At 34.7% G+C, this 16,591-nt stretch overlaps 1 protein-coding gene and 1 long non-coding RNA gene across 2 annotated transcripts; both read left to right on the forward strand.

Annotated features, from left to right (window-relative positions):
- Positions 1 to 1,762: 1,762 nt before the first annotated feature.
- LOC136276241 (uncharacterized) lies at positions 1,763 to 2,926 on the forward strand. The gene has a single exon (XM_066087713.1). The coding sequence runs from the start codon at positions 1,763 to 1,765 to the stop codon at positions 2,924 to 2,926; it is 1,164 nt and encodes a 387-aa protein (XP_065943785.1).
- A 9,646-nt stretch (positions 2,927 to 12,572) lies between these two features.
- Positions 12,573 to 14,929, forward strand: LOC136272665 (uncharacterized). Its single transcript, XR_010710657.1, has 3 exons — positions 12,573 to 12,710; positions 13,803 to 13,887; positions 14,428 to 14,929. It is a non-coding gene; the product is annotated as an uncharacterized lncRNA (long non-coding RNA).
- Positions 14,930 to 16,591: the final 1,662 nt, after the last annotated feature.

A 16,591-nucleotide genomic window follows, 5' to 3' on the forward strand; every position in this document is an offset into this window, starting at 1 on the left:
TATCCATCATGTACTTAATGCTCTGTTATTAATTTATAGCAATATAGAGTAAAAAATGATTTACCGTGAGAAATTTCCAAACATATTATTGTAATAGGGTGCATTTTATGATAATTACATTCATGCATATTATTCATATTTCATCATCATCATCCTATATTCCATATTTTACATGTACATATTTAGAAACAGACTAATATCCCTATAACTCCCTGTCTTTTATGCATCTATCAAGTAATCATTACTTAATTACCTATTCTAGTGGTTTCTAATATTTTATAGCCCTAAGTCATTTCACCTGTATGGTCACTTACATACATGTGGACAAGATCAGGTGGTTTACTTAGCCAATAGTATGTTTTTATGATTTTTTCCCGCTTTAACTGAGTAGCCTTTGTGACAGACCAAGGCTAGTATTCCTAGGAGTAAGACCTAATTTCTTCAAGAGACGATTTCACTTATTTATTTATTTCATCAACATATTTGAAGCAGTCATTTATATTAAAGAGTACCATTCTCAGAGTAATCAGGATTGTGCATGAAACCTTGTTCCATAAACAGGGTTTAAATCCTTTATCCGAATAAATGAAGAACCCTTAAAGTGGATTTGTTTGTTTCTTTGGGACAACCCACTATCACATTTGGCGCCCACGTTGCATTCGGATACCAAGGGGATGGGGACCACACATGAAGCTGACTGATGTCTACAGATTCTTATGGTGGAAAGCCGAGGTCTATACAGATTGAACACTGGACTCATGTTTTGTGACTCTTGAATCCTGACCTGTTCCAGATTCCAGACTCCGGATCGAGCCATTCAACACCTTGAGATAACAGACAGCAGACAGTGCAGCCTTTTTGATCATGTGAGTGACTAGAACATTAAGAAAGTGATTCTTGCTTTGATGACTGTTTAACTGTCTGTCTGGGTGTCTGTAGTAACTTTTCATTTAATTATTGACATTGCATTGAGCATTGATTGATCTCTTAGACTAGATCTATTTGATTATTATCAAATATAGACTTTTGGTATTTCATGTTTCTATGTAGATAGTATTTATTTTCAATATTTGAATTCTGCCAATCATCATCAGTTTTAAAATCATCATTCATTTTTCATTGCTATAAATACTTGCAATTTATTTTGTTATGTAGAGTTATTGCCCTTTATACAGAGCAATTCATTATTCATTTTTGAAAAAAATTTTGAAATCAATTTGTGATTAAATTTTTTGAATTAGCCTTAATGTAGCAATCTAAAAGTAAGACATTTTTCATTAATTTGATAAATTTTTCCATTTTTTTTCCATTGACAATTTATTTTTGACATTTAAAATTTTTTTTTTCTGCCTCTGACTGCATTCATTTTTGACAGTTGCATTTTAAATTTAGATATACATTTTGCATTTGAGTCCTACATCATTTTTTTTCTTTGGTTTAAACCTGATTAATTATTTTTTCAAACATTTTGATCATTAGGTCCATTTTTTTCATATACACACTCACCCATTCATTCTCCCTTTCATCCACTCATGTTATGCATGTAAAGCACATGCATCAAGGGCAGATAATCTTCAAATGAATACTATATGACTATTAACATTTACTTGAATCATTCATTTGAGTGAACTGTGAACACTATGCTGTGATTTTCAAGGAGACGCTGAAATTCAAGTGATATAACTGTGAAATTTAGTGAAAAAGCAGATATTTGTGATTTGCATATAAATATTGTGAATTGTGTACCAACTGAAAATTCAGCATGGGAGACAAAATTTCTGAGGAGGAAGGAAAGAAAATCATTGAAGCATTTGAAGCTTTGAAATTAAAACCAAAATGCGATACACCAGACGATCTCAAGAAATGGCTGGAGGAGAAGTCGCAACTTGGAGCAACAGCGAAAATAAAAACTGAACAAACAGATGAGACAACCAAACAGTATATGAACTTTCCTAGGATTTCAACATTTTCTGGATCGCCGAGAGGAGAAACAAGTTACGAACTATGGCGCTACGAAATCCAATGTTTACTCAACGAGAAAGTATATAGACATGATCAGATTCTACAAGCCATCCGGAGATCAGTGAAAGGAGAAGCAGCCAACATCCTCATGAGACTCGGACCAGGAGCAACAATAGATAGCATCATTCAGAAAATGAACTCCATCTACGATACTATTGACAGTTGTCAAAGAATACTTGGACAATTCTATAGTGCTCAACAAGAGGAAAATGAAAGTGTTTCTGACTGGGGATGTAGACTTGAACAGATCATAAATAAAGCTGTGATGCATGGTGAAGTTCGACATTCTCAAGTTGACAATATGTTACGTCATGCATTCTGGGATGGACTTCAATCTGACTTGAAGGATATATCTGGATACATCCATGATAAAATTCTGTCATTTGATGAACTTAGATCAGAACTAAGAGCAATTGAACAGGACCATGAGAGAAGAAAAGTAAACAAAGGAAAGAAAACTGGACCAACCGTTATGAGTGTAACTCACGAAGAAGATGAAGCTTCCGGTATGGATGACATCAAAGGGATGCTACTCAAATTAACAGCTGATGTGCAACAACTGAAAGATGATAGTCTACAGCAACCTCAGCCTCCATATCATAGAAACTTCTTCCCTAGAAACAATGGAGCACGCTTTCAGCATCCAGTTGCACCTCGTCCACAAGTACCCATACAACAACAACAGTTTGGACAACAACAACAAAGTTCATTCGGAGGTCAACAAGGAAATTACTTCCAAGCAAGACACCAAAGACCTGGACGAAGTTCATTGGGACCTAATGGACTACCCATATGTTATAGATGTGGACAGGAAGGACACGTTCAGTATGGATGTCGAGTGAGAACAGACCATGTCAGCAGACCGTTAAACTACAGAGGACTAGCATCGAGAGGCAGACGCTAGGCCACGGTCAACCAATACAGAGCCTCACTGAATTACAACAACAAATACCAGGACTGATGGGAGAACAGAATATTATACACGTTAACATTAATGGTGTAGATACCGCAGCTTTACTTGACACTGGAGCTACAGTGTGTACCATCAACACTGACTTTTACAATTCTTACCTACAAGATGTTCCACTCCATTCGTTGGACGATATTATTAAAATCAAATGTGCAGACGGAGAGAACATGCCATACTTAGGATACATCAAAGTAACTGTCAGCACTGAAGATATTAGTTCACCAAATACGAATGACTGTCTTATGTTAGTTGTACCGACAACTGATTACAGTAAGAAAGTTCCAGCTATAATTGGTACAAACTTTATTAAGAATATCATGAACTGTGTGAAACAACAAAATGGCGAAAGATTTCTGCAAAATACCCAAATGAAAACACCATGGTACTTAGCATTTAGATGTGTCGCTCTACGAGAGAAAGAACTTAACCGCAATAGAAACATTCTAGGCATTGTTAAATCAGCAGAGACTTGTAGTATAATCATACCACCAAACAAGGAAGTGACAATATCTGGATTCATAGATAGACAGATACCATACCAACCTGTTTGTGCAGTACTTCAGAAAACTAGTGGATCTGTTATACCAGATGACCTTGACATTTCTCCATCTTTAGTGTCGTACAAATACAAAGTCAACTATGAAGTAGAAGTCAACATCAGCAACATCACTACAAGAACTGTCAAGATACCGCCTAAAGCGTTGTTGTGTGAGCTACATCCTGTACTTATTGAAGATGTTCAACCACAAACTCCCTCTACAGATTCAGAAAATCAAGATGTAATGAATTTAGTGAAAATTTCATCAACCAATCTGACACAAAATCAACAGCAATATGGATACAGAATATTGGAACAAAACAAAGACATTTTCTCGACTAGTGATACAGACATTGGTCACAGTAACAGAGTACAACACAAGATAAACATGAATGATGAAGTTCCTTTCAAGCAAAGACACAGGAGAATTCCGCCATCAATGTTCCAAGAAGTTCGAGACCATCTACAGCAATTATTAACAGCAGGAATCATAAGAAGATCAGAATCACCATGGACTAGTAACGTTGTACTGTGTAGAAAGAAAAACGGTGATCTGCGCATGTGTGTCGATTATAGACAGTTAAACGCAAGAACAATTAAAGATGCATATGCACTTCCTAGAATAGAAGAAATATTAGACTCTCTTGGTGGAAACTCATACTTTTCTGTACTCGATATGAAGAGCGGATATCATCAAGTTGAATTGTTTGAAGATCATAAACAGAGAACAGCATTCACAGTAGGACCTTTGGGATTTTTCGAGTATAATCGCATGCCATTTGGTTTAGCTAACGCCCCCGCAACCTATCAACGACTCATGGAAAACTGTCTAGGAGATCTAAATCTGAACATTTGTTTCATCTACCTTGATGATCTTATAGTATTTTCAAAAACTTTTGAAGAACACGTTAAAAGACTGCAAAGCATATTCCAATGTATCAGAGAGAACAATTTAAAACTTTCACCTAAAAAATGTCAATTTTTCATGGATAAAGTGAAATATGTAGGTCACGTAGTTTCTAAAAATGGAATCGAACCAGATCCAGACAAGATTGAAAAAGTTGTGAATTGGCCTAGACCAACCAAACCAGATGAAGTAAGACAGTTTGTTGGATTCGTTGGTTATTATCGACGTTTCATCAAAGACTTCACAAAGATTGCGAAACCATTAAATCAGTTGATGCCACCCACTTCACAGAAGAGCCGAAAGAATTCCAAAGCACCGCCATCTTGGGAATGGGGAGAAGATCAAGAGAAATCATTTCAACAACTCAAGAGACATTTATCATCACCACCAATATTAGGATTTCCAAATTACAATGAACCATTTGAACTTCATACAGACGCCTCTTTGTTAGGACTTGGCGCAGTTCTCTATCAGCTACAAGACAACACAAAGAGAGTAATAGCTTATGCAAGTCGAGGTTTAAGCAAATCTGAAAAACGCTACCCTGTACATAAACTGGAATTTCTAGCCTTAAAATGGAGCATTTGTGAAAAATTCAAAGACTATCTCTACGGACAAACCTTTAAAGTTTATACAGACAATAATCCTCTAACTTATGTTCTATCAACAGCACATCTTGATGCAACAAGTCAACGATGGATAGCAAATTTAGCATCATTTAACTTTGATATTATTTATCGACCAGGAAAATCTAACAACGATGCAGATAGCTTAAGCCGTTTACCTGGACTGACAAACCAAAACCATGAGAAAACTTGCAACATCTCAAGAGAAGCAATCCAATCCATTTGCAATGCCATTAATGTGTCACCTTACGCAGAATGTCTTGCCATAGATTGTGAATCTATAAAAGAAGATTTGATTCAGCCAGAAATTGATGAAGAAATAGACATCACTACCGCCCAATACAATGATCCAGTTTTGAAATTTTGGTTTCCATACATTAGGAGTAAAGTCAAACCATTCAGAAAAGAGATGCCAACATCTCCAGAACATATGACAATATACAGAAATTTTGAGAAGCTGAAAATCATCAATGAAATCATATACAGAGAATCTCTTGTCCAGAAAAAGAAGAAGTATCAGCTACTATTACCATCATCGTACATACCAACAATTCTGAAATCACTACATGATGATATGGGTCACCCTGGGAGAGATAAAACAACATCATTGATACAAGACCGATTCTTCTGGCATAGAATGACAGTTGACATAGAGGAATACATTAAAAAATGTCAAAGATGTATATTGAGAAAATCACCTGAAAATCACAAAGCACCTCTTGTAAACATCGAAACTTGTCAACCTTTGGAACTTTTGTGCTTAGATTTTCTTACCCTAGAAACATCTAAAGGAGGTTACGAAAATGTACTTGTCATCACCGACCATTTTACCAGATATGCACAAGCCATTCCAACAAGAAATCAAACCGCAAAAACAACAGCTGATGTTTTATTTAATAACTTTATCATCCACTATGGAATACCAAAGAAAATCCACACCGACCAAGGAGCAAATTTTGAAAGTAACCTTATCAAAGAACTATGTGAAATTACTGGTGTGATGAAATCAAGAACTACACCTTATCACCCAATGGGAAATGGACTCTGTGAAAGATTCAATCGTACTTTAATCAAGATGTTAGGAACTCTACACCCAGAACAGAAGAAAGACTGGAAGAAACATATTGGTCCGATAGTCCACTGTTATAACTGTATGAAACAATCTTCAACAGGACAGACCCCATTCTATCTTATGTTCGGCAGAGAACCCCGACTACCTATTGACTTAGCTTTTAAAACAAATCCATATGAAGATAAACAGACAATGACTCATTACATAGAGAAACTTAAAGAGAGACTTGAAACATCCTACAATTTGGCACAACAGAATGTAAAACAATCTCAGGAAAAGCAGAAAGATTTTTATGATAGAAAAGTAAGAGGGGCAACACTCAAAGCAGGAGATAGAATTCTCGTCAAGATAGTGTCTTTCACTGGAAAACACAAAATTGCCGATAAATGGGAGAGTGAACCGTACCTAGTACTTTCACAACCAAATCCTGATATTCCTGTTTATAGAGTTCAGCGAGAAGACAAATCAGGAAAAGTGCGAACTTTGCATAGGAATTTATTACTTCCTTTGAATTTCATACCACCAGAAAGAATCGACATATTACCAAAGCCAGTACCAAGAAAGAGGAAATTGAAAAACAAATCAGAAGAGCCAACTCCAACTGAGCCTGTTAAATCAGACATAGACAGTGATGAAGACATGGACTTCCCACATGACGTCATACATGTTCCTCACACTGCTGCTGAGAAGATCTTGGGAGAAGATGTTGGTGACTTGGATGCAGGTGATATTTTGGAACCTGTCCATGAACCACATATCGCAGAAGAGGACTTCTTACATGATGCAGATGCAGACGCAGATGCTGAAGAAGATGAAGAACAACAGCCGGCTGATCGAAACGCTATCCAGCATTTGGATACTAATGATGAGGATGAGGATGCAGAATCCCAGGAACTGGAAGATTCACCAGAACCTCAAGTTCGTAGATCTTCAAGAGTTAGAAGAAAACCAACATGGATGAACACAGGCCAATTTCTTGTAAATCAACATGTAGTAGAAACAAGTTGGAGAGACAAGGCTGAATTCCTTCTGAAAGTAACTAAAGAACCAGCTTTGAAAGACCATCGTGATAAACTATTGGATGGACTTTTAAAAGTTATTGTGAAATAAACTTTTATATTCTTTTAAACCAGCAAAATGATGGGACATCATTTTCAAGCAGGGGGGAGAGTGTAATAGGGTGCATTTTATGATAATTACATTCATGCATATTATTCATATTTCATCATCATCATCCTATATTCCATATTTTACATGTACATATTTAGAAACAGACTAATATCCCTATAACTCCCTGTCTTTTATGCATCTATCAAGTAATCATTACTTAATTACCTATTCTAGTGGTTTCTAATATTTTATAGCCCTAAGTCATTTCACCTGTATGGTCACTTACATACATGTGGACAAGATCAGGTGGTTTACTTAGCCAATAGTATGTTTTTATGATTTTTTCCCGCTTTAACTGAGTAGCCTTTGTGACAGACCAAGGCTAGTATTCCTAGGAGTAAGACCTAATTTCTTCAAGAGACGATTTCACTTATTTATTTATTTCATCAACATATTTGAAGCAGTCATTTATATTAAAGAGTACCATTCTCAGAGTAATCAGGATTGTGCATGAAACCTTGTTCCATAAACAGGGTTTAAATCCTTTATCCGAATAAATGAAGAACCCTTAAAGTGGATTTGTTTGTTTCTTTGGGACAACCCACTATCACATTATTACATGTAACTAAGCAGTAATTCATTAATGAAGATTGCCTTACGGTCTATGGGGAAAAGCACTTTAATCAAAATAAAAAAGTTAATACTAAAAATATCAATAAATGATTTGGTGGTAAGATGTATTCTATCATTGGGAATACAAACTATTGAAAATAAATTTTATACCGTATACATTTTTTTTTAGAATTATTTTTTTTAGAATTATTAAAGCAAAGTGCGGCAACTCTGCAGAAAAATGAAAAAGTCATTCATTGGGACACATTCAACTCTTACATATTAATAATTAAGCTTGAACATTATGTCCAAGTATAATGAGTATTAAGTATAATGAGTATACATAACTGTTATGCACCCTGGGGCTATTCCACAGTGTCCTTTTGGTGCTAGAACCATTATGACGTCATGATTTTGAAAAATCATTTTCCCGTACTTAACGTAGCTCGCGGGTTTGCTGACGTCACAATAGGATTCGACGTAAAGAATTGACCGTCATAGCAAACTCATACATTTCTTTTAGAAATAACAAATGATCTTTAGAAACATAAAATGAAATATTTTAAAAAGATAAATTGCAGTTTATACAAACATTTATAACTATCAAGTGCTAAAAATTTAAAGATGACATACATTGTCGCATTGAGTTCTATAAGGTATGAGTGTGCGTTGGAACTCTTTAATCTAATTTATGTTTAGACAAGTACATTGTAAATGCATCAACTTCGCTCGTTTCACAATTATGAATTCTGTATTTTCAAATACCGATCTAACTATTAAAATTAGTTTGGCTTTAGCTAGTTATCGAATGCGATTACAAACTTATTTATATGTCAATACTTGTATGGTAATTATTTTTGCATTGAATGCATGACTGACTCATTGAAAAGAAAAGTATAGCCATGTTTTTTCTCTTCACAACCTTACATTTATTTCCTTTATGCATTCGAAAACATTCATAATAATGTTAATTAGGTTTGCATGTTCTAATATGTGTTAATCAGCTAGTCTGGTCAACCAGCGCATTTTCATATTTGGTTCTCAGACGAAAGTAATTGATGACGTCGGGCTAACGTCGTGATAAAAATATAGGATTTTGTGAAATCTTTTAAATCTTTAAAGTTGTTTTACGAAAAATTGGCCGAGAACACATATTGATTTTTTTTTTATGAATTGATTCAAAATTATCTCTTTTGTTATTGCGTTCAGTAAAATTAAGTTCGTCTAGATCGTTTAAAAGTTTGGAGCATAGTTTTGAAATGCGGTTTTCAACTAAGATATGCATTTTACTATATATTTCATTGAAATGGCGTTGCTTGATTTTATCAGCGACACTGTGTTTGAATCACGATAACATTATTACTACGCAGACGAATCTCAAATAAATTTTAGAAATAAATCTCTGAAACCTATCGATCACGCGGACAAATGTTCAGGGTAGGTTTTCTCGCAAGCAGTAAACCCGCGAGCTATCTTAAGGTATCTCACTCCTCATGTTTAACGTACTTAACGGCTTTAAAGGAGTTATGTAGACAATTCAACAATTTCTTGACATTCTATGTTAAATCATGGGAAAAGTAATCCCGATACCTATATTCAATTTGACATCATTTTAAATAGGAGGTCAAGAGCTTGTTTAGTTCTGTTTTGGAGACTGTAGGCATTCTTGATATATATTCTATTAGTCAAAAATTGACAAAACTCCGAAATTTGTTTCTCAATTCTTTCATACTTTATTGAAAATGACACCTTAAAACAAGATTTTTCATTGTGTTTACCAAACATTTTAGCCTCGGTACACCCTACGAAACATGCAATATCAATTTTTTTTCCATACAAACCATTTATCATAGAAAGTTATGGACTTTCTCCTATTTACACCAGCAGAATTAATCTCCTTTCAAAGTTAGACATATTCAAAGTAAATAAAAATAATTTCTTTTTGGGCAAACAAAAAAAACAAACCATAATGCATCACGGGAATGTTTAGAAAAGGAAACCGTTTGGTTTCGTCCCCCGAATGATTGGGGTAAATCAACCCGAATGCTTTGCACCGATTGTAAAGAAAGCAAACTACAGAAATATTAGCGAACAAAACGTAAACATGTTTATTTGTTATTTGTCTGATCATTTCGACCTTTATCCAAAGCGATGTCAAAGTCGTAATAAAACAATACCCGTCTCGTCGTCAGGGGTGAAATTTAACATGAGGCGAAATAACGCGGTACCCTTTTATGTAGTTTGTTTTATTAGCAAATTGTGTACGCACTTTTCTTCATTGAAATTTGGCTTCACTGACTGGGACAACTACTGCAATGTCTATTATTATACATATACTTAGCATAACCATCGTTTAACAGCATGCATAAAATTTGATATAAAATCAGGTTTCTCGACATTCTAGTCGAAAAAGTTCAAAAATTCATATTATAAAAATATGCGTTATTCAAATTAGAAACTACGTATACATGTCCACTATTTGTCATGCAAAATAACATATCATTGATTTTAAAATAAATAAACATCGACAAAATCACCTCCCGTCAGTTCTTCAGTACTTTGATTATAATATGAATTTTTGGACTTTTCTGACAAGAATGTCGAGAAATCCCCATATGAATCATGTTAAATAATATGTAAAGATAAAATTAATTCAATCAAACTATGTAAAAGAAATATTTCTCGAAAATTGGATGAATCCAAGCAATATTGAACTCTAGTCTCAACCAAACGCTCGGCTGACACTGTGATTTACGGAGACAGCCGAGCGTCGAGTTGAACGAGACTCTGGCGCAGGAATACATACGACTACAAAAAATATTTAAATTGCTCGTACTAATTAAAATCTGACTATTTTCAAGGTATTTATAAATAAGTTCCCTTGAAAAAACAATGCTTTAGCATACATTACATCGAATTTATCAATTATTTTCAAGAACTAAGTCTTGTCAGCAGCAATGATTTGTGCTGATGTCCAAACACTGTTTCACTTTCGGTTTGTCTGAGTAACTGCATAGGAGAGTTGATTAAATCAACTCCCAAAAATGGGTTAACTCGTCCATTAATGGTACAGAATTCACTTTCCTTTATAATAATAATGTTAATACAACAGGCGATGAACTAAACAAAACACGGGAAATGAATTTTAACTCATCATTATTGATAGGCGTTTATACTCGGGGTGTCAATTTGAACTAGTACCGTTACCCTCCCAAACAGGTGCTATTTATTTTGTTATACTGATGTCTTAATTTTCGGAAAAAAAATTACTGCTTTTATATGGAAATGACGTGAATTGTACGGCAAACCGTACACGCATAATTTACGCGCATATAAGAATTTGTTGTGTTGCCTATTGCAAAGTGTGTTGCTAACGCTGAGTGTAATAGAACGGATTATCAACTGCGTCTAAACCAATCAGACTGAAGTATAATAATTAGGTATATACATTAGCTTTCTTTAAATGATGACTCACACGTGTGTTTAAAGTTTAACAAAATCCTCGCAGCAAAATCGTTGCTCAACACCTACAAGTTTTACAGACTAGCTGTAAGCCTATATTTTCAAATTTGTAATTAAAGAAAGTAATTTATTTCTTTTTGACTACATCAACCTGAAACTTGTCCATAACTTATTAATAGCTCAATTCTTTTATTCTATAATTGTAAAATTGACCACCCCGGTTACCATAGGAACAGATCAACACGGTTCCTAATTATGTAACTGACCATGTATTCTTATATTCATTAAGTGACAAGACTAATTGTATTTTAATAAAAAAAAAATCGATGTTAACATTGTATACAACTTCAAAAACTCATTCGTTTTATCGCATTGCCGTTGAATTAAGTTTGAATAATGAACGACCTGGTTGATAAAAAAGCTAGAATTTATCTTTTACGTAAGTGTAAACACTTTTTTAAGCTACTGAAATCTTACAGAATATGTATGAAGGTTTGATGCATTTGCCTCTGCATGCTACATCGAATTTTAAATTCCTTATAAGCTATGAAAACTATCTTCAATGAAAATGGCTGGAATCTTTCTGCTATTGGTTTTAATTATTAATCAATTTGTAATGAAAACTTGTCTTCCGGTAAGCAGAACGAAACATATTCTTTGAATATTCTGTTACACTGTTAATATTGTGATGAGCCATTGTTAACGGCGCTACCCTGGTACATGCATAAAAATGTAAAGTGGGTATAAACTGAAATAATATTCGTTTTTTGCCTACAAACTGTTCTCTCGATCCGTTGTAAAATCCTTCTTCTGTCCTTGACCACGTGGGGTGTAATCGCTAAAAACCATCAGTTGTTTTTATCAAAGAACAAATACATTGAAAACAAAGTTCTAACGGTGGGAACAGTTGGATACATTGCCGAACTGTCTTCAGTTGGAATTGTGCAATGCTCAATGACATGTGCGGCCTATAAGTCGGGGTGTGGTGGGTTGTTTTATCACTCACAGTCAGAGTCTTGTAAACTCTTGACGAGTCCCCTTACGGAGGAGCTTGATTACGATGTTAGGCTTGGCTGGTCGTTTTGGTCGCAAAATCGTGAGTTTTGTTTTTGTATTTATAATATTTAAAATATTTTAAAAAAAAATTAATTTGAAATGTTAATGTCTTTGAAAATTAAAAAAAAAAATAAAAATAAAGAAAAAAATGCCCCTCTCCCCCCCCCCCCCAAAAAGTCATTAAACTGGTTTATGTACAAAAAAAACGCTGTGTATCTTTCAGGAAATAAACACAATTACAAACATATTTTTCAGCATGTGAACTAGGATGGTTTTACTTCAAAGACCACTGCTACTTTCGGTACCAGACCTCTCTGAACTGGGCTTCTGCGAAGGTTAGCCATGTTTCTGTACTTATGTACCGAAGATTAGCCATGTTTCTGTACTTATTTAGCGAAGGTTAGCCATGTTTCTGTACTTATGTAGCGAAGGTTAGCCATGTTTCTGTACTTATTTAGCGAAGGTTAGCCATGTTTCTGTACTTATGTAGCGAGGGTTAGCCATGTTTGTGTATTTATGTAGCGAAGGCTAGCAATGTCTCTGTACTTATGTAGCCAAGGTTAGTCATGTTTCTGTATTTATGTAGCCACGGTTAGTCATGTTTCTGTACTTATGTAGCGAAGGTTAGCCGTGTCTCTGTACTTCTGTAGCCAAGGTTAGCCGTGTTTCTGTACTTATGTAGCGAAGGTTACCCATGTTTCTGTACTTATGTAGCCAAGGCTATCCATGTTTCTGTACTTATGTAGCGAAGGTTAGCCGTGTCTCTGTACTTATGTAGCGAAGGCTAGCCATGTTTCGGTACTTATGTAGCGAAGGTTAGCCATGTTTCTGTACTTATATAGCGAAGGATAGCCGTGTCTCTGTACTTCTGTAGCCAAGGCTAGCCATGTGTCTGTATTTATGTAGCGAAGGCTAGCCATGTCTCTGTACTTATGTAGCTAAGGTTAGCCATGTTTCTGTACTTATGTAGTGAAGGTTAGCCATGTTTCTGTACTTATGTAGTGAAGGTTAGCCATGTTTCTGTACTTATGTAGCGAAGGTTAGCCATGTTTCTGTACTTATTTAGCGAAGGTTAGCCATGTTTCTGTACTTATGTACAGCAGTCTATATACCGGTATATTCGTTTGTTCCCATGTTGACAAACAGACTCATCACCATCCAGGAAGTTGCATCATGAGCATCGGAAACAATATTTTTCCTGAATTCAATGTGACAATTTCATTTAATAATGAATATTTAAAGTTTAAAAGAAAAAAAAAACTTCCTTGCAAATGGGTCTAAATTCAAAACTTTAAATAGCTTCCAAACACTATCAAATTTTTATATAAATTGTTAATGATAGATATAATTCTTTTTCTTTATGTTATATCATCTTTAAATTAAACCTTTCCTGTGAATAATTAAGAATTACTATTTTTGGATTTTAGCTTGTCTGTGAACAGCAGTCGTCGTATTTGGCGGAAGTTGATTCGTTAGAGGAAAACAATTGGATTACAGAGAACATGACGCCATGTGAGAAACCAACGTCACCACAAAACCCCTTTGTTATCAATGAAATCATACAATCCTTAAAGCTCCATGTCAAATTGTTATAAGTTCTAAAAAAATAAAACGTATACATTCATATGCTTTAGGTCTTAAAAACCTCGTGTCTTTTCTAGAACAAACTTTAACCTTCACATCAAATAACAAATCAAATACATTGTAAACACATTACCACCAAACTCCAATTTAACACAAAATATTATAACTTTCCATTTTTGTAAGCATTGGTACAAATGATTGATCCCTCCTGAAAAAAAGAACAGTTAAACGTAACTGCATACATTTATATGTTTTAGATCTTTCAAAGCTTAACGTTAAAACTCTCTATCGCTAAATCAACGTAAATGTTGTCAATAATCATGAATTTATAATGTTCCTTATTAGGAGAAGACTACCAAAGCTGTTAAGAACTTTTGTGTAATCCATTTGATTTAATCAATAAAATCTATTCAATTCAAATAATAACAATCGACAGTCATTTTTTATTTAGCATTTCATTTGTTATAGTTTACTGTCTGACTGACTGGATGGACTGTGTTGTGTGGCTCGGTGGGTCAGACATCCTGACGGAGGGATCTTTTGTGTGGAGCACCAATAACAGGACCCTGACCTTCACCCACTGGGGACCGTACGACCCTAACGCCTACACAGCTGACGATGACTGTGTGGCCCTGATGTACCCCGGGGGACAGTGGGCCGACTTTGGGTGCTTCATGGAACGTCATTTTGTTTGCGAGAAAAACGTGTAAATCATAGAACTGACATCATAAATGTATATGAGGCGGAAGCATTGAGACCTCATGAACTTTCAGGTTTTTTTTGTAATTTCAAAGCATTTTGGAATAGTTACAGTTTATAATACTGTGTGAACTTTTGAAAATGTGGTTCTGTATTATAAATATTGCTATATAGATATAAATAGCTATATAGAAATAGTTTGAACATTTTTGAATAACTTTTTCCGGGAGGGCAATATAACTATTTCCGGTGTAATTCAGCGAAGTAATAAAATTATCTCATTTGTGACATAACGCGAAACTTATCCAAAAATGTTATAAAAATAGTTAAAACACGTGTGTCTACCGACGCAGGTCAAAAATGCTAGTTTTTGGAAAATGTCAAACAAAAGTGGAAATTCGAAATGGTTTTTATAATCATGTACACATTACCAGAAAGAGTTTGAACTGACACAGTTAACATGTATAACAAATACGTATTTGGTTGACCTATATATATATATATATTGTACTTTGCATATTTATCAGCAAAATCACAGGAACAAAAAGATTCAGATGCTTTTGTTCTTAAGACATAATGCTTTGATATATTAAACACTTTAAATTTCACCCAAATATCAATTATTTCATTTTTAATATAGTTTCAAGGATTCATAAAAATTCCAACTATAGATTTGTTTTAAAGACAGTTTAAACTCAAGCAACCATTTCTAAAATCTGTTTTCACGTACAGTCTTACCCAACTGCAATAAAATCACACCGGTTAAAAATGTTTCGAGGTTAATTAAACAAACGGCGAAGAAAATCACTTCGCTCAGCAAGCGGTATATTGTCACAAATGTATACATTATTATATTGTCTGGAATAAGTCATCAATAATTTAAGTAATATATTACCATAATATTAGAAAACAATTTATAAAGTTTTGAGATTAAATTAAATTACATTCAATTTTAGGTAAAAGCTTAGACGGATGGTTTTTCTTTAGAACACTGTGGTATTGCTAGGATCCAGGTGATCATATCATTTTCATCAGTATAAAATAGATCTTGAATGTTGAATCTTACATTTCGTATCTCTAATCTCACACGAGTCATGTTTATCTTAATTAAGTGGTATAAACAGGGGGGAGAGATACCTATCATAGCTCCCAAACAAAATTCTTACTTACCACAATTGTGTCCCCCAAATATTTCAATCTTTTCAAAGTAAATTTAGGAACAAATGAACAATTATGTTTGCTGCGACAAAAAGTGGGGGAGGGGGGGGTGTGTGTGTGCTGAACATCTCTGATGCTATGTTCGTAATGGTTAGGTCTACTTTTGCAAAAAAAAGTGTGGGGGGGGGGGTAGCCCCCCCCCCCCCCCCGTTCCGACGCCTGTGTATGGATGATATATTTAAATGTTCGTGAATAAACCAAATTGAATGTATACATAGGATAGCCCATATATCTTTTACTGATCTCCAACCGCTTGAAATCGTTTGTCTTATATATAGCATTTCATTTTTAGGTATCTTTTGAGCGGGTTCCATCTGCATTTGAGTCACGAAATTCCCATTTTCAATGTTTCAATATCACATTTTATTATATTTTATATTATAAATGTTATGAAAGAAACATTAATTTACCTGAGTCACTTGAGTTTTTAGGTTGATTTATACGTTACATGTAGGTAGAATACATACAGTTAAGGTTGATTTATATGTTACATGCAGGTAGGTTACATGCAGGTGTAGGTTGGTATTTGTTACAGCACACGTTGGTCGTCGTCCGTTGTGATACATTGATGACCATGATCTTGACATATTGTTGTCGTATAGTCCATGGGAACGTTGGTTGTGTGGACACAGTTTCTCTGCATAAGATTTTTAATCTAGCAAAAATACTTTCTCTGTCTGTCTGTCTGTCTTTCTCTCACATTCTCTTTCTCTCG

Source organism: Magallana gigas, chromosome 1, assembly GCF_963853765.1.
Source record: "Magallana gigas chromosome 1, xbMagGiga1.1, whole genome shotgun sequence".
NCBI lineage: Eukaryota > Metazoa > Mollusca > Bivalvia > Ostreida > Ostreidae > Magallana > Magallana gigas.

Coding starts and splice junctions, on each gene's coding strand:
- LOC136276241 (XM_066087713.1), top strand. CDS start 1,763: ATGGGAGACAAAATTTCTGAGGAGGAAGGAAAGAAAATCATTGAAGCA.